The 27,818-nt window shown below is 37.1% G+C and overlaps 1 protein-coding gene across 1 annotated transcript; it reads right to left on the reverse strand.

Annotated features, from left to right (window-relative positions):
• Nucleotides 1–20,508: 20,508 nt before the first annotated feature.
• On the reverse strand, nucleotides 20,509–27,806 carry CCDC59 (coiled-coil domain containing 59). Its single transcript, XM_043561687.1, has 4 exons — nucleotides 27,481–27,806; nucleotides 25,919–26,231; nucleotides 23,110–23,209; nucleotides 20,509–20,987 (listed from the first exon to the last, which is right to left on the reverse strand). Exons 1-4 carry the CDS (start codon nucleotides 27,689–27,691, stop codon nucleotides 20,826–20,828), a joined length of 786 nt encoding a protein of 261 aa, XP_043417622.1. The 5' UTR covers nucleotides 27,692–27,806; the 3' UTR covers nucleotides 20,509–20,825.
• Nucleotides 27,807–27,818: the final 12 nt, after the last annotated feature.

The raw sequence follows: 27,818 nt of genomic DNA on the forward strand, positions 1-27,818 counted from the left end.
ATGTGAATTTTAATATGTTAGCACATCCAATTACAGCACCACAAGGAGAATTAGGGAAAAAAGCAACTATAAACATCCAGCTGCAGAGTTTAAGCAGTCTCATGCTGTGACTTTAGAAAATGCAAATTATATGTTCTCATCTTAGAAACTAAAATGCGTTATATTAAAGGCCAATCTATATTATGACCTGGAAATTATAAACTTTAACACAATTCAGGAAATGAATTGATTCTTTATTATGATCAGTTGAGTAAATGTTAAACTACATTACACAAGATGGACAGGCCAACATATGTGAAGGTCTCCCTATCTCAGCTACAGTACATTTATTAACTATAAAGTATCAGGGTAAGACATCCATAGTTCCCCCACCCATACTATATTGCCTATGTACTTTGTATTAACTATAATTTTATATAAACTTTATATCAACTATAAAATGTGATGGTAAAGCATAGCCATTGGTCTTCTATCTGTGTTACAGTAAAATTTAATAATATAATGTGTAGATTGCTATATTACTTGCAAATTAAATGTAAGCTAAATTAATCAATCTTAGTCTTTTGTCATCTGAAAATATAATTTTATAATAATTTGTTTTTAAGCATAAAATATGATAAAGAAGTAGCCTTCTGTGAGAAAAATAAAATGGTATCCTAATAAAATATACACATGATGCCACATCCCTGAATTTATTTATCTTACTTTTCTTCACTCAGTAGCAACTCTCTGGCTCATTTTCTTTAATCCCAAAATGCAAGACATACTCTTTGAAGAAGAATCTGCACTACGGTTAGAACAGACACAACTCTCATGATACTTAACACACCTTCGCATATTAACACTTTAGTTGCTAGGGAGAAAAAAAAACCCATCTTGGAATCCTGAGCCTCAATGAAGCATTATAGAATAGGACCATTTGTGAAACAAGACCAAACTGGGTGAAAAAAGCAAACACTTTCTTTTTCTTTTCTAAACTCCATAAGGGATTTGTCAGGTCAGAGACCCTTTAACAATTGTGTACCTTTGGTTCAAAAAGGACGTATCTATTAGAAAGAAAGAACAAATGTCATGTGTTCCAAGAAAAGGATTTATTAAATATCAGGATGCTAACTGAATTTTTCTGTTACTCTGAAATTAACCATTGCATTGTTAATGGTTCTTTATGTGCACAAGAGGGAAAAAAAATCAGTCTTAAGAAATACATAGTCCACGTCCCCATTTTTCCTATAACCTCTGCCCTTGAAAACCACATTCTTAGATTCCCTGATTTGAGTTTCCTTTCTCTTTGTCTCTCTCTGTCTCTCTTTGTTGTTGTTGTTGTTGTTAAGGCTTAAGGCACTTAAAATTCTAAAAGATCATTTTAAAATCTTTTAATTATTTTAAACAAAAAAAATAATTATTTTCTTTTTTTTTTTTTCTTAAAAAAATTTTTAACACTTATTCACTTTTGAGAGACACAGAGAGACAGAGCAGGAATGGGGGAGGGGGCAGAGAGAGGAAGACACAAAATGAAGCAGACTCCAGTCTCTGAGCTGTTGGCACAGAGCCTGACGAGGGGCTCAAACCCACAAACTGTGAGATTATGACCTGAGCTGAATTCTCAGGTCATCCTGAGTGGATGCTCAACTGACTGAGCCACCCAGGCACCCCCAAAATAAAATTATTTTCTAAACTTATACTTTGTTACTGGAAATCTGGATAAAATAGAATCTTCTAGAGAACTGAAAGTTTCTAGAAGCATACTGCAATATATCAGGATATTATTGGAAAGGAATGTGGTAATTACTTTGCTTCACGTTATTTTAAAGCCTAAGCCAGTTCCATGCAGTGATTTTTTTCCCCCCTATCTCCCATTTGTGTTAACAACCATTTCAAATTAATTGGGAAAGTAAAATATCCTTTTTTGAAAAAATGGTGGGAAATATTATAGCTTTATGGTAATATGGTTAAGAACATTCATCTTTTAATAAACCTATGTAAAAAGGGGTTTGGGGGAGCACCTGGGTGGCTTGGTCGGTTGAGTGTCCAACTTTAGCTCAGGTCATGATCTAATGGTTTGTGAGTTTGAGCCCTATATCAGGTTCTCTGCTGTCAGCACAGAGCCTGTTTCAGATCTTCTGTCCCCTTCTCTTCTGCCCCTCCCCGGTTCACCCTCTCTCTCTCTTGAAAATAAACATTTAAAAAAAAAAGAAGGAGTAGGGCAAAATATATATTCTGTCTTTTTCAAAACTGAAAGATATATAATACTATTTTTTTACATTTTCTTTCCACTAAAATTGTTTAGTGTGATCCTAGAAAATTTTTTAAAAATTTAACATTTACTTATTTTTGAGAGACAGAGGGAGAGAGAGAGAGAGCATGAACAGGGGAGGGGCAGAGAGAGAGACAGACAGAGTGCAAAGCAGGCTCCAGGCTCTGAGCTGTCAGCACAGAGCCCCCAATTCAGGGCTCAAGCTCACGAACCATGAGATCATGACCTGAGCTAAAGTTGGAAGCCTAACTGACTGAGCCACCCAGGCACCCTGATAATTTTTTTTAAATCTCAAAAAAGAATACTTTGCATTATTTACCTGATAAATAGCTAATGATTATAGCTAATATGTCAAAATTTGCCAAATATTTAGTTTAGTTTAACAGGAAAATGTGGTATGAATTTCTGTATGGATATTTCGTATAAAACAGATTATCTGTAAAGAAAAATTCATCCAAAAATTTTTTAAAGATTTAAATACACAAATTCCATTACATTGTTTTTTATTTAAGGTAGTCATAATCTAAAAGTCAGTATCTCAATTAATTAAAATATTATGATGGTTGAATATTAAAATATATTCAACTATAAACCATTAGAATGCTGACTTATCAGACCATTTAATGATGTAAAAATATATCTGTAATATAGGTAGAGAAATATAAAATACTATATTGGGGAGATGTATAGCAATATATTAATAGTTCATAATTCCACATAATTTTCCTTTCTTAAAAATCTGTATTTTCATCTGACTCTAATATTTATAAAAATACAATATTCATATACATATACATTTTTTAAATATACTGCTACTCAACTTGTTCTCCAGCAGAATACTAAATAATGTACACAATTTTGTTGGCCACCAGATGAGAGAATGCTTTTGTGTATATATTTGATACTGAAGATAAGAAAAGACAAGTAAATATAACTATTCTTTACTAGAATTTCTTTGGAAAGACATGTTAGTTGATCATTTTGTAATATCTTTTATTTTTCATTTTTGTAATTATAAAATGAGTCACTGGCTTAAAAGAAACTCTCGTTAAGCAAGTAATGAATATCATACCTATTTGGAAATGAGATACTTGAATCAACTGGAATACTAATTTTGAAAATGTTTTGACACAGGGGTGCCTAGGTGACTCGGTCAGTTACGCGTCAGGCTCTTGATTAGGCTCAGGTCATGAGCTCAAGGTTCCTGAGATAGAGCCTCATGCTGGGCTCTGCACTGACAGCACAGAGCCTATTTGGGATTCTCTCTCTGCCCCTCCTCTGCTTGTGTGTGCTCACTCTCTCTCTCTCTCTCAAAATAAATACGGTTACAAAAAATAAATAAAACAATTGTACTGAATTCATATTTCTGTATTTGTTTTATTTAAGTTTTATTTATTTATTACTGTTTTTATCATCATGTTATGATATTAGCCAATCATAGGGTTGGATGGAATCATAAAGTTCATTGGGATTAAATGAGATAGTATTTGTAAATTTCTGAGCACAGTGCCAGGTAACTGTAATAACAATGATGATATTAATTTACTTCTTACATATGTGTCAGAAGAATAGAATCTCAGTATCTATCTGTTTTTCTAACATTTATATCTTTCATTACCTCAAATTCCTAGTTTCCTTTTAATTGGCCTCAAAATACCAACCTATGTTTCACATGAAAATATCTGGTAATTATGAGAGGGAAAATAGTATGTTCAACATTTAGTAAAGTAGTTCTAAAAGTTTAAAATGTCTGAGCTCTTAGTTTATATAGATATAAAAATATGTTTATAAATCTACATTTGAATATGAACTTCAGGAGAAATTACATTTTTACTTAAAAAAAAATCTTTTGAGAGAGAGAGAGAGAAAGCGTGAGTGGGGGAGAGGGGAAGAGGGAGAGAGAGTGAGAATCTCAAGGTGGTTCCATGGTCAGCATGAAGCCTGATCCTAAGACTCTGGGATCAAGACAAGTGGAAATCAAGAGTCAGATGCCCAATTGACTGAGCCACATAGACACCCTTACGATTTTACTTTTTTTTTTAATATTTATTTTTTTTTGAAAGAGAGAGAGTGTGTGTGAGTGGGAGAGGGGCAGAGAGAGAGGGAGACACAGAATTGGAAGCTGGCTCTGAGCTGTCAGCACAGAGCCTGACATGGGGCTCAAACTCAAAAACCATGAGATCATGACCTGAGCTGAAGTCAGTCACTTAACCCACTGAGCCACCCAGGCACTCCATACACTTTTGCTTTTTTAAAGTGGTATTAGTACTAGCCTACTTAAGTCTCTGCAATTAAATTTAGGGAAGATAATTCTAATTCATATCCTATGCTTAAAATCTCATTTTTTTGGGTAGCAAAAGTGTCAAAAGTTTTCAGGGATAAAGAAATAAGAGTGGATAATTCAAATTTGGCAGGTTTTATCTGTAAGGGATCCAGCACTCATAAAGTGTCATTTGAGAATTTTTTTATGGTTTCTTTTTTTAAAATTTTTTTTATGTTTATTTATTTTTGAGAGAGACAGACAGTGCAAGTGGGGGAGGGGCAGAGAGAGAGAGAGAGACAGAGACAGAGAGAGAGACATAGAATCTGAAACAGGCTCCAGGTTCTGAGCTGTCAGCACAGAGCCTGACGCGGGGCTTGAACTCTGAACAGCAAGATCATGCATGACCTGAGCCAAAGTCAGATGCTTTAACCGACTGAGCCACCCAGGCACCCCAAGGTTTCTTAATGGCTATAACTGCCATTAGTAATTGAATGGGTTTACATCCTGTGACACAAAACAGTCAGGCATGATTTTCAATTTGGCAATGTAAAAATTATTAGATATTACTGACAGAATATAATGTGATTAATATCTAAAATATTATAGGCAGATAATTGCAATTATGACAACATATTTACTTTTATTGACAACATATATATTTTTCTCCAATGCTTTTATCATTTTTTATCATTAAAAAGCATGAAAGAATTTAGTTATCCACTTAAGTTACCCTATTATGAATGCATTATTTCAGGCTAATGATCTTTTTACCTACAGTTTTAAGAGGCAAAATTCTCTGAAAACTTTGGGGTTTTGTTTGTTCTGTTTTTTTTTTTTTTCACATAGGCAAAAATCTGACCTGAATTGATATGAGGCTATTTATATTCTTGAATCATCTCTTAGTTTGAATATTCATTTTACTGCAGCAATTTTAATATTTTAATATGCTGCTTGAGACCCTGCTGTGACTGTTATGTAAATATATGGTGTTTGCACTGAATTACATATTTAAAACATTCTGAATCTGAAGCACTCTTGGACTCAAGGATTTGGAAAATGAGTTAGGACCCTATATTATCATGTTCATTTTAATGATAGATAAACTGGGGCACAGAGATGGTAAGTCATTTTGCAGTCACATAGCTTGTAAATAGAAGTGTGATTAATTTCCACATAAACATTTGATTGTTCTTAAATCTTTTTCTGATCTCTCCTTTCTTTTCCAGTGATTCCAAAATCTCAAACATGGAATGTTAGATGGACACCTGTAGATATGTTAGATGCTGTTATTTTTTTTAACAAGAAAAATTTAAAATTTTTTTTTCAACGTTTTTTATTTATTTTTGGGACAGAGAGAGACAGAGCATGAACGGGGGAGGGGCAGAGAGAGAGGGAGACGCAGAATTGGAAACAGGCTCCAGGCTCTGAGCCATCAGCCCAGAGCCTGACGCGGGGCTTGAACTCCCGGACCGCGAGATCGTGACCTGGCTGAAGTTGGACGCTTAACCGACTGCGCCACCCAGGCGCCCCAACAAGAAAAATTTTAAATGGGGGAGAGAACTAGGAAAGCTTACTGTTCTCGATATTGCTAGCTAAAGGATCACTGCATTCTGTGGAGATCATATTGGTCAACCTAGAAAAGAGTCAGTTAAGACCGGATGTTAATTTATTTGAATGTGTATGTGTCATAGTTACTCTAAAGGGTGTCAAATGCTGTGCCAGCATGTACTGTCAAAAAAAAAAAAAAAAAAAAAAGACCACTGTGAATGACTATATAATAATCAGTCTGCAATGTGGAATTTACATAGCAAGCAAAGCTTTCAAAGGGTTTAAATACATCTGTCTTGATTGAAATTTCACAGATGGAATTTCTAGAGTTATCCACATAGCAGCTTGAGGCAAATGTTAGGAAATTGAGTTTTTGTTTAAGCTCAGACACCAAATTGTTGTGTGACCTTGAATAAATAATTAAGCATTTACTTCATATGTTCTCATTTATAAATTATATTTAGAATGTGTCTTCATGAAATCTAGATGAAATAAATGTACCTGAGTGCAGTTAATTGAGCCAGTTTTAGAAAGGCGTAGTAGTAGTATTTATTACTATTTCAGTGTCTAATCCAGAAGTAATTTGGCCCATTCCCACAGTGTCAGAAGCCAAGCTCTGAATTTGTCATCTGCAGTGTGTACCAAGGTAGAATAGAACATTTAAGCTTGTTCACATATTCTTTAATAACTTTTTTGAAAGTGGCAAAACAATAATAATTTGTGATCACAACTGTAAATATAAATAAATGCCATCCTTAGTCAAATTGCAATTGTGTAAGTGAATAATCCAAGCATAATTTGTCCCTATTACACTTTACATTAATCATTAATGTTTCTCGGTTTTAGTTATTATTGGGACAGCAAAATACTGCAAACTCTTAAACTACTTCAATTAATAGCAAAGAATAATTCTTTCCTTTCACAATAGATGAGTGGTTCCTAATTTCTAGAAAAGTACGTTTTCCATTATTGCCAAAACCTCTATGTACACTGAAGAGTTGTCGTCATGATTCATGTGGATGGCTCACCTATTAAGCCACTAATGTAAAAACATTACTATAAAATCAAAGAATGTGAGTAAGTCTTAAGAGTTGATGACAGATTATATATCCTATGAAGAAGAATATATAAATGTTGAAGATTATAAATTGTGGTAATTCATAATACAGAATACATCTCAAAAAATTTTTAAAGGGCTAAACATGAGTTGCATAAATTTTAACCTCTCTTCTCTGATTAAAACTTAGATTTTAGGGGGCACCTGGCTGGTTCAGTCGGTAGAGCATGCAACTCTTGAACTCAGGGTCATGAGCTGAAGCCCCACGTTGGCCATAGAGTTTACTTAAAAAATTTAGATTTTTAAAATTAATTTGTTATAAAGTATACAAAAAGTAAATTTGCTTGGAAATGGGGGTAAGAATGTAATGGATGAATTTAGCAGTTTTCCACTTTTTACAAAGGCAAACAGTTATTGTGACTATTTAAAATTTAAGATGATACATTTGATATTATGCCAAATTATACATAGATTAGAACAAAAGAAATCCAAATAACTCTTCTAGATATGCAAGCATAAAATACAAGTCACACAAATATGCAAAATTTTTTTAATGAATTCAGATTTTAATCTACATTTAAAACACAAAAGTAACCTTCAAAACCTCCTGCCATGGTAATTAACTCAAGAAGAATTTCCAAAAGACTTTTTCCTAAGGATGGTGAGAGGGAATGGATGGTATTGAAGATCCACTTGACTTTCTCCACTGTAGTGAACAGATAATTTGAGGTCTACTCAGATATAAATTGAACAAACTCAACATTTTTCAACCCGTTATTTCCTTCTACTAGTTTCTCTATTTCTGTTGTATAAATATTATATACATAGTATATATAATATATAGTAATAAAATTATATATACATAATTGCAGACCAAACCCAGGAGGTTCTCATAAAAAAAGTTCGGGGTGGGGGAGAAATGGACTAGTCTTCTATAATCACAAGACTGTGAGCTCTCTCTGTTCCATATTAGGAAAACAAGGTCTGTGAGTAATGTCCATTAGATAAGTAGATCTGGGTTAAGTAAGCACCGAGATAGTTGGAGTGTTTGTATAATGCCCATTTTAGGATTATACCATCCAAGCACCACTGCTTTGTATGTGATTTTGCTACTTTAGAATTATGGCATTTGGGTGTCTCTGCTTTGTATGAGGTGTGCCCAAGAGGCCAAAATTCATCAGTCTCTTCTTGTGGTTATTCCTTCACCTCAGAGGACAAGCTTTGACCATAATTTGCTTACTCTGGCATAGAATTGTCATATGAATGTCTCTGTATATCAGAGGTTCAGTGACAGAACTGGTCCACTAAGATAACATTTTGAGCCCTACATGACTATACTGCATTACTATAAACACAACCACAAGCAGAATTTGAAACAACCAGTGATGACCTTTTTTGAGCCAATGGAATGTTGCTTTGCCATCTCTAATGGACTCTGTACAGTCTGCAAAGTTGATAATAAGGTAGGCTAAATTACTCAGCCTAAGCAATTAACAGGCAACATCTAATAAGCTCTAGTTCCACAAATGCAATATAGGAAGGAGATGCTAAAAAATCAAGCCTTAAGAAATTTTCAGTAATGACAAATATTTATATTATTTTCCTGTTATTTTTACGTTATTTTTCATCTCCCGAACATTACCAAAAGTGACACACACTGAAAGTGTTTGTGATAACCATTCTCTATTGTTTTTATTTTTTTTTAAGCAGCAGGCAAAAGTTTATTAAACTATAAAATTAAAAGAATAGTATGAAAGCTATTTACAGAGAGGGGACATTTGAAAGTGAATACCTGCGATAATAGGCAAGGATCTTTGTTTTATAAGGTTCTAGTCACCCCCCACCCCCTTCCCTTCCCCCTTGTTCCTTCTCAGGTCCTACTGGTATTGGTTTGATAACTCTAGATGCTGGGTTGTCCATTCCTGATTGGTTCATTTCCATTGTATGAGGAGTGGTCTATGGCCATTTCATTCCTTGTGGGTCATATGTTTTATGGTCTATTACTTATTTTTAGTTAGGTCTTTTGTTGCTAACTAAATTCCTGAGGGAAGGCTGTCCCCACTCATGACCCATGGGATCAGGACCTGTGTGGATTTTGACGAGGTAAACTGGCCTCTACAGAGAATAACAGGAAGGGTTTCACAAACTTCATGTGGATATGGCCATCTGGGACCACAGCAATTACTGGTGCCTATGCATAGTAACTGGAATTATAAGGATAATCTCATGGTAGCATGGAGACTTTCTGTATGTGAACAGAAGTTCTCATAGACCCAACCAATTTTTTATTTATAGTTATTGGAAACGAACAGGCAAATTGTTAGCCATGGATTTTTTTTAAGTTTATTTATTTTGAGAGAGAGCACAAGTGAGGAGGGGCAGAGAGAGGGGGACAGAGAATCCCAAGCAGGTTCTTCACTGTCAGCACAGTGCCCAACACAGAGCTCGAACTAACAAAACTGTGAGATCACAACCTGAGCTGATACCAAGAGTCAGACGCTCAACCAATTGAGCCACCCAGGTGCCCGGTAACCATGTATTTTGAATATACCAAGAACTGAATATGATGAACTCAACTATGCTGAAAGAAAACAATCTCATGATATTTGGGTTAAATAACCAAATACCAGGACAATAATTACAAAAAGAGAAAGATTAAAAAAAATCATTGTGCTATGTCATATTTCGTCAATCTCAGGCATGGGCTTCACATCCATTATCATCTTTGGTTCAGACTACTTTTTGAAATTGTGTGCTTCTAGAGAATTTTTTTCTTTAAAGTTTTATTTATTTTTGAGAGAGAGAGAGAGAGCACATGCATGTGGGAGGGGCAGAGAGAGAGGGAGACAGAGAATCCCAAGCAGGCTCCATGCTGGCAGCACAGAGCCCGATGCAGCTCTGTAAGATCATGACCTGAGCCCAAATCAAGAGCTGGTCACTTAATCGACTGAGCCATCCAGGGGCCCCTAGAGACATTTTTGACTTAGCCTCAGTTTAAGGTATCATGTGAGTGGAAATTCACATTGACACATGAACCCATAGAAGGAATAGAAATGGTGTCCCAATAACGTTGTAAAGCATTTTCATGATAATGTATGTAATGAGTTGAATTGTGTTCCCCTAAAAATGATACATTGTAGTTCTAATCCTCAGGACCTCAGAATGCAGCCTTAGTTGGAGATAGGGTCTTTACAGAGGTAATAAGGTAAAATGAGATAATTAGGGTGAATCCTACTACAATATAATCAGTGTCCTTATAAAAAAAAGGAAATTTGGACACAGAGATAGCCACACAGACAGAACAGCATGTGAAGATTGGTGTTATGCTGCCTCAAGCCAAGGAACTACCAGAGCTAGAAGAGAGCTGGGACAGATCTTTCCCTAGTGCCTTCTCAGGGAGCATAGCCCTTGCAACACCTTGATAGTGGACTTCTGACCTCCATCCCTCTGGTGGCCAATTCTGTTTTTCAGAAGGTTGATGTAGATGCTGTGAGTCAACCTTAGCCTGCTTAAATTGGGAAAATTATCTGTCTGAATGTTTGGTGGGGAGACACATCAACTTAGAGGCATCTCATTTGGCTGGGTTGGTAAAAGCTCATTTAGTGTGCAGCTCTACGAGGGCATTGACATTGGCCTTTGGTCTGCCTATCTACTTCTACATTCATAACCACTGTTTCTTTGTGAGTCTTGAATAGCTTCCACTAAGTCATAGGTAACTTTCTCACCACTAGTCAAAATATTTGATGTCATAAATCCTTCAGGTTTCATAGCATTTCAAAGTCACAAACAATTCCAAAACCATATCTACTCTTGTTTTATCTTCTGTCTTTTGCCACAGTACAGGCTTCAGTCAGGGTTATTACCTTTACTACTTGGGAAGATAAAATATGTAATGGATCGCTTTCATGTCTGTGTTTCCAACAGGCACAATAAAAGTGGATGCCTTTGTCATTTTCAAAATCCATTTATAAACGATATTAAATCAAGTGGCAGGTGGTGGGGGGTGAATGGAGTCAAAAGGTACAAACTTCCAGTTGTAAAATAAGCTATGGGGATGTAGAAGTCTGTACTGCACACAAGGTCCTCTGCCTTGAAGTTTAAGAGCAGCAAATACTGATATAGTCATTAATGTTCTGCACAGCTATATTTTTTCTATCATTAAATCCTAAATGCAGTGGCTATCTAGTGTCTCTGCAGCTTCTGCTGAGGTCCCTAATGTTCATGAGTTTCAATGTAGTTCAGGGTCAAGCTGCAATAGACTGCACCCTGATGCGGCCTCTACTTGCCAATGCCTTTAATGCCAGCAGAGCCAGTAGCTCACTGAGCCTCATCTTGGCTGATATCAGCTGACACTATCCAGGAGGCCAGGTTTTGAGTGAGCCCCACTCCCACATTCCTTGCCTTTGCAGAAGCCTGTGTGTTCCCACCACGCCCACCTTCTACCCGGCTTCTTTGTTGATGCCTGTGCACTTCTGCTTGAGGCTCAGTATTGCACCCTGCCTCTGTAGAAATAAACAGTGTTGTGTAAACAAGCCTACCCTGAACTTCAGATCAAAATCCCATGTACCTTAAGGCTTAACTTAAGGCTTAACTTAAGGCTTAACTTGCCAAAATGGTAACAATTAAAAGCCTACTGCAAGTATACATACATGTGTGTGTGTGTGTGTGTGTGTGTGTGTGTGTGTGTGTGTATCTCAAATTAATGCCCAGTATAAACCTCTACAAACTGCCAAGATCCAAACTCCCTGTGGATGTAATAAAGTCTGAGCTCGAAAACCACGAGCTCTGACCACCCAAAGCTTCTCCACTTGTATACCATGTTCACTCAAGTTTCATTCCTGCTTTATTTCTTAACATACTGACCCATGCAGCACAAATTGAAGTTTTAGATGTTACGTTCCCCAAAACACAGGCCTTTTCCCTGCTCTGCCTCCATCCCTTCCTCCTCCTGTTCTTCATCAATACTTCCCTGTTCTTTACAGTTTCAGTATGAGAATAGTCATCAAAAGTATATGCACTGTGCAGGCAGGCAAGGTGTTCTCCCCAAAATTATTAGGTAAGTCACTACCTTGCTGGGCAGAAAACTTTAGAACAGCAAAGAGGCCATTAGTGCTGGGCTGAGGGTGTCTCCTCCACATGGAAGAAGACATCAACAAAGGATGTGATAGTCCCCATCCATAATAACAGAAATGTAACTATTTTTAAGACTTTTAAACAAACTTTTAAATATATCCCAGGCTTTCTTCCCTTTGTCTTTTCCGCATGATGTCTTCAACTCTTCTCAACCTTAAAGGTTTTTCCCACCTGCCACCTCACCCATGAAACTATCCCTACTGTCTTCAAAACTTTCTCAGAAAACTGAGGCCTTGTCCAATGCTTTGCAAAATGCGGTCTGAGGACCATCCACAACAAAATCACTTGTTGTTTGTTAAGACATGTTTCTGAAACCATCAGTGTTATCCAAAACTTGAAATAGGACCCCTGCCAGTGCCTTGTAAGAAGGTCTGTTAGTGCATGAAGAAGTTCCTTAATGAATGAAATCTGAACCTTTTATTTTTTGATACCTCATCATCACAGATTACTTTTGTCTTATGATGTTGTTACTTGGCATTTACTTCTCTGTAAATTGCTTGGAGGAAGTTCTTTTTTAAGATTAATTCCTTAACATGGACCCTACACATATAGCAGCTGCTCAAGAGCGTTTTTAAAATGCACTCAACTCCTTTTTACTCATCTCTCAAAAAGACTAGATCTCTTCCCTTATCCTATCCTGATAAAGTGTCTCCCTGCTCTTATCCTGACAAAGTGTTTAGAAGTGAAAGAAAAACATGTGTGAAATCACTATACAGTAATTCATTAAAATATTTTGCTGTTTCACAATGTATTCTCTTTTCTAAGGTAGCCATATTCAGCCTTTTCGAATTACGTATTTTAAAGGCTATATAACGTACTGCACATTTCTAAGCACTGTTTTTCTATGTAATAAAGATTTCCTCTTTGGTAAATTCTGTTTCCTCAGCATCTCCTACTGCATTTTTTTTTTTAACGTTTATTCATTTTGGAGAAGCGGGAGAGGGGCAAAGAGAGGGAGGCACAGAATCTGAAGCAGGCTCCAGGCTCTGTGCTGACAGCTCAGAGCCTGACACAGGGCTCGAACTCACAAACCAGGAGATCTTGACCTGAGCTGAAGTCAGATGCTTAACCAGGCTGCTTACTGACTGAGCCCCCCAGGCGCCCCGCCTACGGCACTTTCAAATGCAAAGTGATCAGTAGAGCACACGGCTCCCTGAAACCTTAATGCAGTACCAGGCTGCATGTGTTACCATTTATAAAATTTTATTATACAAGGTTTTACAAATATTATTACACTCTCCTTTTGTTTTCAATCAAGCCCTTCTCATTTTGTAGTGATTGCGGGGAGACAGGAGAAGCAACGTACCAGCATTTTCCCTCAGTTCACAAAGGTTACCAGTGGACCCGGCACTGGTAATGCGCAGAGACAACATTCTTCCATAATAGGGTCCCACTAAACCTGAAAACTTAATTCTTGCTGTGACACTGCTCAGTTCCCATCATCTTTCAAAAGATTTGACACTAACAACCTGTGTGCTTCCACTTAAGAGAATACCTGTAAATAGCAGACTGAATTCTTACACCAAATTTTATAAAGACAACATGATAGAGAGCAACACTACACCATCCTGCACACCTAGAAAACTGATTTGAGGATTAACACAACTATCTGCATAATCTGAACCACAGAACTCAGCAGATACACCGCGTGGAGAGGTGAACTGGGGGCGAGAGAAGCTGCGGAGGGCAAGGAGCTGTTTTTGCTTGTGGAGAGAGGGCAGAGACGAGGGGGAGAGTACAGGAAAAGCACCCCCCCCCCAAAAAAAAAGCAGCTGGAGAGAAAGTGGAAAAGTGGAAACAGCCGCAGGGACTGAACTAAAAAAGGGAGAAAGAAGAAAGGAGAGGGTTTAAATTCCATCAAGACTCTATAAATAGGGGGAGCGCAGAGTCTGAAACTCCTCAGCTCAATACCTGGCGGTGCTCTGGTGAGAAGCGCCAATCCGCAGGAGCAGAGAGTGAAGTCCGGGGGGCTTCGGGCCACACAGGGAGAGGCGGTTCCCCTGCTGGAAGGACATCTGGTAGACGCTGTGTGGCCCCCCACAGGTAAAGACCCCCGCGGACCCCAGAGAACAACCACATTCGCTGGTGCTGGAACAAGGTGGTTAAGGGTGAAGCCTGGTGCCAGATGTGTGTTGTGATTCTCCATATTCCCTGAGACGCTGCTGCTACACGATCGTGTGAACTTTTTCTGGGGCCGGCTGGCACCCAGCCACAGTCCCTGGGCATTGGCAGGAGCACGGTCCGGTGAATGTTCCTGGGTGCAGCTGGCTCCAGGCCATTGCTCAGTGAGACCCTCCCACAGAGGGTCAGAACGGGTCAAAGCGGCAGTTCCTCAGAAGTGAGGGGTCGTTAAAGACAGCCACATCTGAGAGAAAACTCAGGAGGGAGGTGCCACCTGGCAACCTGACGGCTTGGTCACCGACAGTGTAAAAGCAGGGAGTGGACGGAAGCCAGGGACAAAGGACGGGTGTGTGATAGCTGATCGGGGAGAGCAGAATTCCAGTATTGGCAACTGGGTAGCTGGGTGACGCCCTTTTCACCCCTCCCGCGCATGCGCATACACACCTACAAGTGCCACAAAAATCCACCCCAGCAAGCTAAGCAGCGCCATCTAGTGGATAACAGAGCTGTTACACTAAACACCGCCCAACAGGGGCAACCTCGCTCTTCAGGAACACCACAAATCTCCACGCCTGCATAGTTTTAGACTATGAAGTCCTTCATAGTTTGACTTCCAGGGGAAAACAAGGTAATTTCAACCGTATTTCAGTCTGTTTGCTGGTCCATCTATTCAATTTTCTTTTTTTAAATCTTTTTTTTTCTTGAATACAGAAAGAGAAAAAATTTACGTTTATTTTCACTTTTTATTAAAAACTTTTTAATTTTTTTCTACTTTTTAAAACTTCTTTGTAAGTTTTTAAAATCCTATTTTTATTCCATCATTTCATTTTCTTTCACTGCATTCATTTTCAAATTTCCAAACTTTTTTTTTTTCTTTTTTTCCCCTTTTGTCTCTAATCTATCAAGCCCCTATCAACACCCAGACCAAAACACACCTAGGACCTAGCATTATTTATTTGATTTTTTTCTGTGTGTGTGTGTTGTCTTAATTTTTTAATTTTAATTTTTTTACCTCATTAATTCCTTTTCTTCCTTCAAAATTACAAAACGAAGGAATTCACCCCAAAAGAAACCCCAGGAAGAAATGACAACCAGGAACTTAACCAACAGAGATACAAGCAAGATGTCTGAACCAGAATTTAGAATCACAATAAGAACACGAGCTGCAGTCGAAATAGATTAAAATCCCTTTCTGCGGAGATTAAAGAAGTAAACCCTACTCAGGATGAAATAAATGCTATAACTGAGCTGCATTTTCAAATGGATGCTACAGTGGCAGAAATGGAAGAGGCAGAGTAGTGAATCAGCGATATAGAGGACAAACTTTTGGAGAATAATGAAGCAGAAAAAAAAAGAGGGATACCAAGGCAAAAGAGCATGACTTAAGTATTAGAGAAATCAGTGACTCATTAAAAAGGAGTAATCAGAATCATAGGGGTTCCAGAAGAGGAAGAGAGAGAAAGAGGGGTAGAAAATTTGTATGAGCAAATCATAGCAGAAACTTTCTTAACCTAGACATCAAAATCCAGAAAGCACAGAGGACTCCCATAAGATTCAACAAAAACAGACCATCAATAAGACATTTCATACTCAAATTCACCAAATACTCAGGCAAGGAAAGAATAATGAAAGCAGTAAGGAAAAAACAGTCCTTAACCTACAAGGTAAGACAGATCAGGTTCACAGCAGACCTATCCACAGAAACGTGGCAGTCCAGAAAGGAGTGGCAGGATATAGTCAATGTGCTGAATCAGACAAATATGCAGCCAAGAATTCTTTATCCAGAAAGGTTGTCATTCAAAACAGGAGAGATTGAAAGTTTCCCACCAAAAAAAATTAACGGAGTTCATGACCACCTAAAAAGCCCTGAAAGAAATTTTAAGGGGGACTGACTCTCTGAGGGGAGAAAAGATAAACAAACAAACAAACAAAGACCAAAGCAACAAAGACTAAAAGGACCAGAGACCAGGAACTCCAACTCTACACACAACATAATGGCAATAAACTCAAATCTTTCAATACTCACTCTAAACATCAATGGTATAAATGCTCCAATCAAAAGACATAGGGTAACAGAATAGATAAGAAAACAAGATCCATCTATATGCTGTTTACAAGAGACCCACTTTGGACCTAAAGACACCTTCAGTTTGAAAATAAGGGGATGGAGAACCATCTGTCATGGTAATGGTCGCCAAAAGAAAGCCAGAGTAGCCACACTTATATCAGACTATCTAGATTTTAAAATAAAGATGGTAACAAGAGATGAAGAAGGGTATTGTATCATAATTAAGGGGTCTATCCACCAAGAAGACCAAACAATTGTAAACATCTATGTTCCAAACGTGAAGGAAAACAAATATATAAATCAACTAATCACAAACATAAACTCATTGATTATAATTCCATAAGACTAGGGGACTTCAACACCCCACTTACAACAATGGAGAGATCATATAAACAGAAACTTAACAAGGAAACAATGGCTTTGAATGACACGCTGGACTGACTTAACAGATATGTTCAGAACATTTCATCCTAAAGCAGAATACACATTCTTCTCGAGTGCACATGGAACGTTCTCCAGAATAGATCACACACTGGGACACAAATCAGTCCTCAACAAGTACAAAAAGATCAAGATCATACGGTACATATTTTCAGACCACAACACTATGAAACTCAAAATCAACCACAAGAAAAAATTTGGAAAGGTAACAAATACATGGAGACTAAAGAACATCCTACTAAAGAATGAATGGGCTAATCAAGAAATTAAAGAGGAAATTAAAAAGTACATGGAAGCCAATGAAAATTATCACACCACAGCCCAAAACCTCTGGGATAGAGCAAAGGTGGTCATAAGAGGAAAGAATATAGCAATCCAGGACTTCCTAAAGAAGGAAGAAAGATCTCAGATACATAACCTAACCTTACACCTTAAGGAGCTGGAAAAAGAACAGCAAATAAAACCCAAAATCAGCAGAAGACAGGAATTAATAAAGACCAGAGCAAAAATCAATGATATCAACAAAACAAAACAAAACAAAACAAAACAAAACTAAAAAAACCAGAACAGATGAATGAAACCAGGAGCTGGTTCTTTGAAAGAATTAACAAAATTGATAAAACCCTAGCCAGTTTAATCAAAAAGAAAAAGGAAAGGGCCCACATAAATAAGGAATGAAAGAGGAGAGATCACAACCAACAATACAAAATGCATTCACTAATAAGAGAATATTTTGAGTAATTATACACCAATAAAATGGGCAATCTAGAAGAAATGGACAAATTTTTACAAACATATAAACTACCAAAACTGAAACAGGAAGAAATAGAAAATTTGAACATACCCATACCCAGTAAAGAAATTGAATTAGTAATAAAAAATCTGCCAAAAAATGAGTCCAGGGCCAGATGGCTTTCCAGGGGAATTCTACCAAACATTTAAGGAAGAGTTAACACCTATTTTCTTGAAGCTTTTCCAAAAAATAAAAATGGAAGGAAAACTTCCAAACTCTTTACGTGAAGCCAGCATTACCTTGATTCCAAAACCAGAGACCTCACTAAAAAGGAGAACTATAGACCAATTTCCCTGATGAACATGCATGAAAAATCCTCAGCAAGGTATTAGCCGACCGGATCCAACAATACATTAAAAAGATTATTCGCCATGACCAAGTGGGATTTATACCTGGGATGCAGGGCTCGTTCAATATCTGCGAAACAATCAATGTGATACATCACATCAATAAAAGGACAAGAACCATATGATCCTCTCAACAGATGCAGAGAAAGCATTTGACAAAAGACAGCATCCTTTCTTGATAAAAACCCTCAAAAAAGTAGGGATAGAAGGAGCATACCTCGAGATCATAAAAGCCATATATGAACGACCCAATGCTAATATCATTCTCAATGGGGAAAAACTGAGAGCTTTCCCCCTAAGGTCAGGAACAAGACACGGATATCCACTCTTGCCACTGTTACTCAACATAGTATTGGAAGTTTTAGCTTCAGCAATCAGACAACACAAAGGAAGAAAAGGCAACCAAATCAGCCAGGAGGAAGTGAATAGTTCACTCTTCCCACATGATATGATACTGTATACGGAAAACCAAAAGATTCCACCAAAAAACTGCTAGAACGGATCCATGAATTCAGCAAAGTTGCAGGATATAAAATCAACAGGAATCGCTTGCAATCCTATACAATAATAATGAAGCAATAAAAAAGAAATCAATGAATTGATCCCATTTACAATTGCAACAAAAACCATAAAATACCTAGGAATAAATATAACCAAAGAGGTGAAAAATCTATACACTGTTCTACACAGAGCTAGAACAAATAATCTTAAAATTTGTACGGAACCAGAAAGGACCCTGAATAGCCAAAGCAATCTTGAAAAAGAAAACCAAAGCAGGAGGCATCACAATCCCAGACTTCAAGCTGTATCATCAAGACTGTATGGCACCGGCACAAAACAGCCACTCAGATCAATGGAACAGAATAGAGAACCCAGAAACGGACCCACAAATGTATGGCCAACTAATCTTTGACAAAGCAGGAAAGAATATCCAATGGAATAAAGACAGTCTCTTCAGCAAGTGGTGCTGGGAAAACTGGACAGCGACATGCAGAAAAATGAACCTGGATCACTTTCTTACACCCTACACAAAAATAAACTCAAAATGGATGAAGACCTCAATGTAAGACAGCCATCAAAATCCTCGAGGAGAAAGCAGGCAAAAACCTCTTTGATCTTGGCCACAGCAACTTCTTACTCAACACGTCTCCAAAGGCAAGGGAAACAAAACCAAAAATGAACTACTGCGACCTCATCAAAATAAAAAGCTTCTGCACAGTGAAGGAAACAATCAGCAAAACTCAAATGCAACCGACAGAATCGTTTGCAGACAATATATCAGCTGAAGTGTTAGCATCCAAAATCTGTGAAGAACTTATCAAAGTCAACACCCAAAAAGCAAACAATCCAGTGAAGAAATGGGACAAAGACATGAACAGACACTTCTTCAAAGAAGACATCCAGATGGCCCAGCAACACATAAAAAGATGCTCAACATCACTCATCATCAGGGAAATACAATCAAGACCACAATGAGATACCACCTCATACCTGTCAGAATGGCTAACATTAACTACTCAGGCAACAACAGATGTTGGCGAGGATGTGCACAGAGAGGATCCTTTGCACTGTTGTTGGGTATGCTAACTGGTGCAGCCACTCTGGAAAACAGTATGGAGTTTCCTCAAAAATTTAAAAATAGAACTACCCTATGACCTAACAATTGCACTACTTGGTATTTATCCAAGGGATACAGGTATACTATTTCCAAGGGGCACATGCACCCCAATGTTTTAGCAGCACAATTGACAATAAAGTATGGAAAGAGCCCAAATGTCCATCAAGGGATGAATGGATAGGAGTATTACTTGGCAATCAAAAAGAATGAAATCTTGCCAATTGTAAATACATGGAACTAGAGGGTATCATGCTAAGCAAAATTAGTCAGAGAAAGACAAGTATCATATGACTTTACTCACATGAAGACTTTAAGACACAGAGCAGATGAACACAAGGGAAGGGAAGCAAAAATAATATATAAACAGGGAGGGGGACAAAATATAAGAGACTGTTAAATATGGAGAACAAACTGAGGGTTGCTGGAGGAGTTGTGGGAGGGGGGATGGGCTAAATGGGTAAGAGGCATTAAGGAATCTACTCCTGAAATCACTGTTGCACTAATAAAAAATAACTAAAGACCACAGGATAATACAGTGGGGGCAGAGGATAGTTTCAGCACCTGGGTAACCTGCTCTCATGTTTCTGAATTTAAAACCGTAATAGTTAAGGGGTGCCTGGGTGGCTCAGTTGGTTAAGCCTCTGACTTTGACTCAGGTCATGATCTCATGGTTCATGGGTCTGGCTCTGTGCTGACAGCTCAGAGCCTGGAACCTCCTTCAGATTCTGTGTCTCCTTCTTTCTCTGCCCCTCCTCTGCTAGTGTTCTCTCAAAAATGAATAGAAATGTTTTAAAAAAATTTTTTTAATGTAATAGTTCATTACTAAATTAAATATTTAATTGAAATAATTCATTGAAAGCTGTGCTCATTTATTTTCAAAACATTTAATTTCATCTGAATTTCATATGGTACAAAAATATTACATACTTAAACACATTCAAATAGAAAGTTCTTTCAGTTCTTTGGGCCACCTTGAAGGCAAATAAATAAGAAACAAATTGCATAGCATACAGAAAATTTCCTTTCACAAGAAAAAAAATATTTGGACATTTTATACTTAGTGTAGCTCAGCAATCCATTTTATCTTAATAAATTTAGTTAATTGTTAGGAGGAACAGTATATATACAAAAGAACTCAATAGAGGGCAGCTATTTTAACTTCTAATTAAAAACATGGCTGCTTTAATTTTTTTCTTGTATTTTTTTAAGAAGATACTCCATTTGTAAATTCAAGTTTGGTTGGCCTTTTTTAGTCTTTTTGCTCAATATTTTGAATACTTCCATTTTCTTCTTTTTATAGAGCCTTTGAGCTTCTTCTCTCTCTTGTTTTCTCTTCTCAAATTCCTACAATTATTAACATGCAATTTCCATTAGTAACAAACAGTAGATACAATTCAGTCATTGTGTTGAAATAGCTATTACCATGCAAACACTTTAGTCTTGTCTTAGATTTTGTAAAATGAGAGGTGTTACCTGTCACTTAAGTAGTTACCTTCTGCCTTTACTCCGTAATGCTCTAATACAGACTAACACAAAGTTATTAAAGTTTTTTAGTTATTTGGCTACAACTAAAATTAGAACACAGAGGAAAGAAGGCATATATATGTAAGATTTCATCATGTAATTAGATCTGGGATTTTAGAGATTACCTACTCCATATAATACAAAAATCTTCACTTGTAGAATATCTGGTATTCTATTCAATTTGCCATCTGACAGATTTAATTAAGGAAACATTTACTGACTATATACTAGGCAAAACACTGCTAGGCATTATGATTGTGATTAAGAATTATGCTCCTTTGATTTGCTAAGATAAAGACTTAAATTCATTTGAGTATAAGAAAAATAATTCAAATTCTTATGTAAACCTGAAAAGCACTATTTGAAATGCACAATATTCTTACAAAAGTTAAACAAAAGTTCTTAAAAAAAGCAATACATGTGCTGTTTCTCAATTTCCCTAGTAACACATATAGCACCCAAATGACAACAGCCTGTATTTGTATGTAACTTAATTATCAAAGTGCTTTCATATCATAGCATATTCTATTCTTATAAAACTGTCATTCTAGGTTATTATCTTCATCTTACAGATGAAGAACTGACACTCCATGATATGGAAAGTGACTTGTCCCAAATCCCAAATCCCCTGTAGGACCAAGTCTCCTATCTAGATCTTGTTAATGCAAAGTCTGATTAGCACTCAAACTTATGTCCTCCTATGGTATAATACTTCATTTACTTTAACAAGCACAAAAGATCTGGAATTTATTTGTGAATTCAGGTATATACAGGCTAGTTTACCTCTATGGAGTTTCTCTAAACAAAGTAAAAAAAACAAAAACAAACAAAAGAAATTAAAGTTTTGGCATCTATTATGGGTGCTTATTTAATTTATGTACTTAGTTTTGATTTCTCATGGATTGACTGGTGTTGGCTTTTTCTCCTGACATCTGATATCCATAAATTCTAAGAAACTATCAATTTTCATGACTACAAAGCCTTAATATTCATATATATAAAGAAAATTTCAAAAAGATACTAAACGTTTTATAGTATAGTGGTCCTTACTTTACCTGTTATACCATTTCCAAAGGTGGCAGTTAGTAACTGACTGTTGCTGGTTAGAAAAGAGCATAATGTAACAAACTATGAAACAAATGTACAATACTTCCATGGAGAAATGTTTCTCCTTCATCCTAGTCTACCATCAGTTTAAAAATAATCAGGAGAATTGTACATGTTAAACTTCCAGATTTCTTAATTATACAAACTCTAAAGCTAAGACGTAACAGAAATTTCATGTCAATACCATCTTTGAAGTAGTTTTTGATTGATGTGCTATCCTTTTTAAAGTGATGGATTAATATAGCTTCAATGCAAAAAATAGAAACCACAGATTGAACAATTTTGTTGAAGCTCTGCATCATCTTGTTTTCATTTGAAAAAGACTATTATAATTTTGGGCTTCTGAATGACAATAAAGAGTGGTAACTTTTTGCTAAGCTAATCTAGTAAGTTTTTAATAGGCAAGATCAACTCTTTAGAAAGAAGTATTTTATTCTATCACCTCCCTCTTTTATCTGTTTCAATGTAAAATTATGATAATCTATTTTTCTTAAGTCAGTAGATCTCAAATTTTATTATACATAAAAATCTCGAGACACTTGGTTAAAAGTGCAAGTTCCTAGACCATACTCTTAAAAACTGTTGTCCCAGATACTCATTAACCTATAAGCAGTATCTTTAAGATCCTATTCTTGACCTACTAGTATGCATGCCTTCTTGAGGATAATAGAAATGACTGAGGAATTTGTTAAAATTCTCCAGCTCTTCTCCGACCACTCATTTATTCAATAGCAATTTACAGAAAACATACTATATACACATACTAAGAAGCACAGCTTTATGTATACATTTAGAATTAAAAAAAAAAGAATTTAAATATTTTAAAAGATCTTACTTGTTTCTTAGCAGTACGCTCAGCTTGTACTTGTTCGTATTCTTCCTGTGCTTTTTGATTTGATGTTTTCTTTTTATTTTTCCTTGGAATAGTAATGGAGCTTTTTAAGATAAAGATATGAAAGTCAAAGGATTAAAAATGGTGCAACCAAAATTATGACACAATTATGTCAAATATAGTACTTGCATAGTAAAATGTCACTGATGCAAATGAACAGAGCAAGGAAGAGAGGCTGGAAGAGGACATCAATCTTATTAGTAAAATGTCCAAAAAAAATATTAAAAATATAGTTACAGCTTTCAAAATACAATTAAAAAATAATTATAAATAAGTAATTATAGAGACTCTTTGAGAAATATTTCAACCAGGGACAATACAGAAAGCTTTGAAAGATTCTAAAATGTTAACAAACAGGAAAGCAGCACAAGAATGACAGAAATGACAGTAGGAAGAAAACATTAAATTGAAGGATGTTACAGAAGTTGTGGGTGGTACATGAACTTTAATCCCAAACTGCTTTGATCAACTTGTCTCTACTTAACCTATTCAATCATGAATGACTACACCTTGAACCTAGTCCCCATTTAAAACTGTTCTATATTAAAGTACTTCTCCCTCTCTGATGTCCCACTCTAATCTAATTCAACTACTGAAGCTCAGATGACATTCATTTCTCAAGCTATCTGATTCAGTAATTAATCTTCCTTTTCCCAGTCTCAATATTTCACTACACCAATTCACAACTACAATAGAACATATTTCAACAGTTCCTTTCTTGAACAAATGCATAAATTATTCATTACCAGACATTATGTACTGTTCTAACTATCAGTCTTATTCCATGTCCTTTCATTGTCAAATACCTAGAAAGAACAGAAAATAGACTACAGGTGTCATATCACATTCACTCCTTAACTCCTTGCAATTTGGCATTTGTTCTCTTTAATGGAACTATCCACGTCAAAAATGGCCTTCTAGTCAAATATGATGATTGAATCAATGGGCCTTATTCAGTCTCATTTAATTGACCATTCACTATTTTTGAAAACTTCATTTCCTTAGTTCTAGTGACATTCTTCTCTCCTGCTCATGTTTTCCTTTCTTGCACCAGGTTTTTCCCCAAGTGTTTCCCTTCTTGGTCTCCATTCTTTTTTTTTTTTAAATTTTTTTTTTCAACGTTTATTTATTTTGGGGACAGAGAGAGACAGAGCATGAACGGGGGAGGGGCAGAGAGAGAGGGAGACACAGAATCGGAAACAGGCTCCAGGCTCTGAGCCATCAGCCCAGAGCCCGACGCGGGGCTCGAACTCACGGCCCGCAAGATCGTGACCTGGCTGAAGTCGGACGCTTAACCGACTGCGCCACCCAGGCGCCCCTTAGGTAGTTACATCCAAGTTAATAAGGACTATCTACTGAAAATCTCTCCAAAGTCACCAATGATTACCTAAACCATAAATCCAAAGACTTGTTCTTAAAATACCGTTTTTCTTGGACTTTACGGTGTTTGATACATGAACAATCTCTACTTTCTACAACTGTCCTCTGCTGACTTCATTGTTTCTGTATTCCCCTTTCTCCAATTATGACACTTCTATTTAACTTCTTCAGTAACTTTCTCTTGCTTTGACCTCAAAGTTAAGAAATCTTTAACAATATGATTTTTACCTTCATATTGTGTCTCGTGGTTTAACCCTCCTTACCTCAATTATTACCAAGAATGACAGAAACCTGCATTTCTAGATTTGCCAGAACTATACATCCATTATTCAATAATATGACGCACATGCCTACTGACAAAATTGAATTTTTAGCATCTCTGTTTCTATTTTCAATTGTACTTTTTCCTGGGGTCTTATTTCCTGTTACTTTTACCACAAGTAGCTAACAACTTTAAGCAATCTCTACACCCAAAGTGGGGCTTGACGTGACCAGCCTGAAACCAAGAGTCGCACACTCTACCCACTGAGCCAGCCAGGCACCCCGAAGGGAGGCAGTGAGCGCTCCAGATACTAACAACTTTAAAGAACGGTATTTTAGTGAACTAAAAAGTTAAGAGTCCCAAGTAACAGCTGGATTCTGTGCTGGTTTAGGTTTTAGCACATTTTAACCTGAGGTATGCATAGAGAAAGTTAAGTCAGCTCTTTTAAAACCCAAGTGTTATACAGCTATGCCATCTATTTGTTTAATTGCAACCAAGTCTGTGTCCTCTGGGGGGAAAAGTCTAGAATAGTAGTAACAGCAGCAGTTAACACCTATGTAGTACTTCCTATATACCATACACCTTTTTAAATACCTTACATAAATAAACCAGTCTTCATAGCACCATGAGATGGGTCAGGAGTACCACAGAGTCTGTGTGAATATCCATTCTGGAGTTGAACAAATGGCAGCTCTGAATTACATACTTCTTATTATCATTTCTATCTCAAAGAATAGGCACCAGAGTCCAGCTCCAGAGTCTGACGTTAACCACTATACTATAATATCTCTCAAAGTAGTTGTTGGTTTTTTTCAACATGTACTACTAACAAGAGTTTACATGGTCCAAAAAAGTTAAATGCATTTGAGGCTGAAATCCAAAACCCACATCTTTTAATTCCAACTTCATTACTTCTTCCACTAACATAAACTAGCCTAATTCAGTCATTTTAGCTAAAAGAAAGCTTCCCTGAAAATATTTTCACATAATTCACTGTGATTTCTAAAATGCCTTAAATGAGAAAAATTCCAAATTCCACAAACTGTCCTATAAACTCTTTCATAAAACACTACTTCTATCTAAAGGACTTGAAAAGAAAATAATACATACTTTATTCTTATGCTATGTTGCTCTGCTGCCTGAGGCTGCTCAGCACTACAATGTTCTTCAGACAAAGCTTGGGCAGTGCTACATTGTTCTTTTAGCAAAGGCTGATCAACTTGTTCTTGTGATAAAGGCTGTTCAACTTTTCTAAGTTGCTTCCTGAGTCTTTCCTCTTCAGCTAAATAAAGATGTTTTAGATGATCAGGGTATCGATCTGTGAACTGGGATTCCTGTGAGGTTTGAGCCTTCTTTTCCTTCCACAGCAATTTCTTGTAATTTTGCTGAATCTTCAGTTTTCTTTGGAATGCGAAGCCTTGTCCTATTGAAGAATATCAGTCATAAATTAACTTTCTCAGAAAATAAATTGCATGAAAAATGTAGCTATTAATTTAACATGGAAAACTTTTTACATCATCACATTCAGAAACTCCAATTACTTTACTAGCAAAACTAGTTTTGCTTTAAGAAGTCATTTCAGGGGCGCCTGCGTGGCTCAGTCGGTTAAGCGTCCGACTTCGGCTCAGGTCATGATCTCACGGTCAGTGAGTTCGAGCCCCGCGTTGGGCTCTGTGCTGACAGCTCAGAGCCTGGAGCCTGTTTCAGATTCTGTGTCTCCCTCTCTCTGACCCTCCCCCAATCATGCTCTGTCTCTCTCTGTCTCAAAAATAAATAAACATTAAAAAAAATTTAAAAAAAAGAAGTCATTTCATAAAACAAGTTTAAGAGAACGTAATGAATAGTATGCTGGTCCTTTGCAAAAAAAAAAAAAAGGCTAATATTAGTCATACACACTCAATAATCTCAAAGAAGAGAAAATGACTAATGTTACATAACTCCAACTGACTGCACCCAAAATCAAAATGAATTCCTTCATTCATCTAAAACACTTACTCTAGGTCTCCAGTACTTTCAGAAAAAACTCTCATCAATTATTTTACCTTAGAAAAGCACAGTATGACTGATTTTCCAAAGAAATTCAGTACAAAAAAGAGAAGGCAGTGCATTATTTTCTGTACAGCTAGCAATTACGAGAAAACTGAACTTACAGCTTATACATTCCAAATGGGATTTGAGGACACGTGCAGACAGCAAGACAAAAGAAAAACAAACTAAAGCGAAGTTCATTAAGATCAATAAAAGAAAACGGTTTCCAAAGCTTTGGGATATTTGTAATCAGCAAGGATTTGGGGCAGTACATTTCGGTCCCATCTTTCTCTATATCCTTTGCTTTACTTAATACATGCAGAAGTGGACCCATAGATGCTCTGCTTACAGTTTCACAGAAAAATTGTAAGAAAAACAATTCTGATCAAGAATGGGGTTAAGTCGGGAAACACGTTTAAAGATTTAGTTAGCAACACTGCCTCATCTTCCATTCCTGAGCTATGGGAAGCCTATAGCTCCCATATTCCCATATTCCCTCTGCCCAAGGAAGTCCGGGAATGGGCCCCCTCTGCCCCAGGGAGGCCCGGGTCTGGATCCTAAAGCCTTCTTCCCTGCTCTGGCGAGTCTCATATCCTCAGATTTCGCAGGCCTGAGGATTTGTAAAAGGCTGCCTTCTTACATACCCTCTCGAACGCTTCCCACGAAGGCCTGCTGATGATTAGATCGCCACGTCCTCTGCTTCACATTCTTTTTCCTAAATGCGACCGGGGAAACTCCGTCGCTACGTGACCCAAAATTCTCTGCCGGCCACCGAGCTGCCGGCCTCACCGGCGCCATGGCACACCAACCAAGTCGCCAGGAAAAACCACAATGGACGCTGTGAAAGTACGTCATGAGACAAAAGCAATCAATCACCCAACTAGAGTCCAGCTCGGAGACGTATTCATACGGTCTGAGTTACTTGCGACCGAGCCCTCGCCTTGCGGCTACGTTTGCGCCACCTACAGCCCGGGAGGGTGAG

This window comes from Prionailurus bengalensis, chromosome B4 (genome assembly GCF_016509475.1).
Source record: "Prionailurus bengalensis isolate Pbe53 chromosome B4, Fcat_Pben_1.1_paternal_pri, whole genome shotgun sequence".
NCBI lineage: Eukaryota > Metazoa > Chordata > Mammalia > Carnivora > Felidae > Prionailurus > Prionailurus bengalensis.

Coding starts and splice junctions, on each gene's coding strand:
- CCDC59 (XM_043561687.1), bottom strand. CDS start 27,691: ATGACGTACTTTCACAGCGTCCATTGTGGTTTTTCCTGGCGACTTGGT. Junction 23,210..25,918: donor CAACATAGCATAAGAATAAA/GTATGTATTATT, acceptor TATCTTAAAAAG/CTCCATTACTATTCCAAGGA. Junction 20,988..23,109: donor AGCGTACTGCTAAGAAACAA/GTAAGATCTTTT, acceptor TAATAATTGTAG/GAATTTGAGAAGAGAAAACA.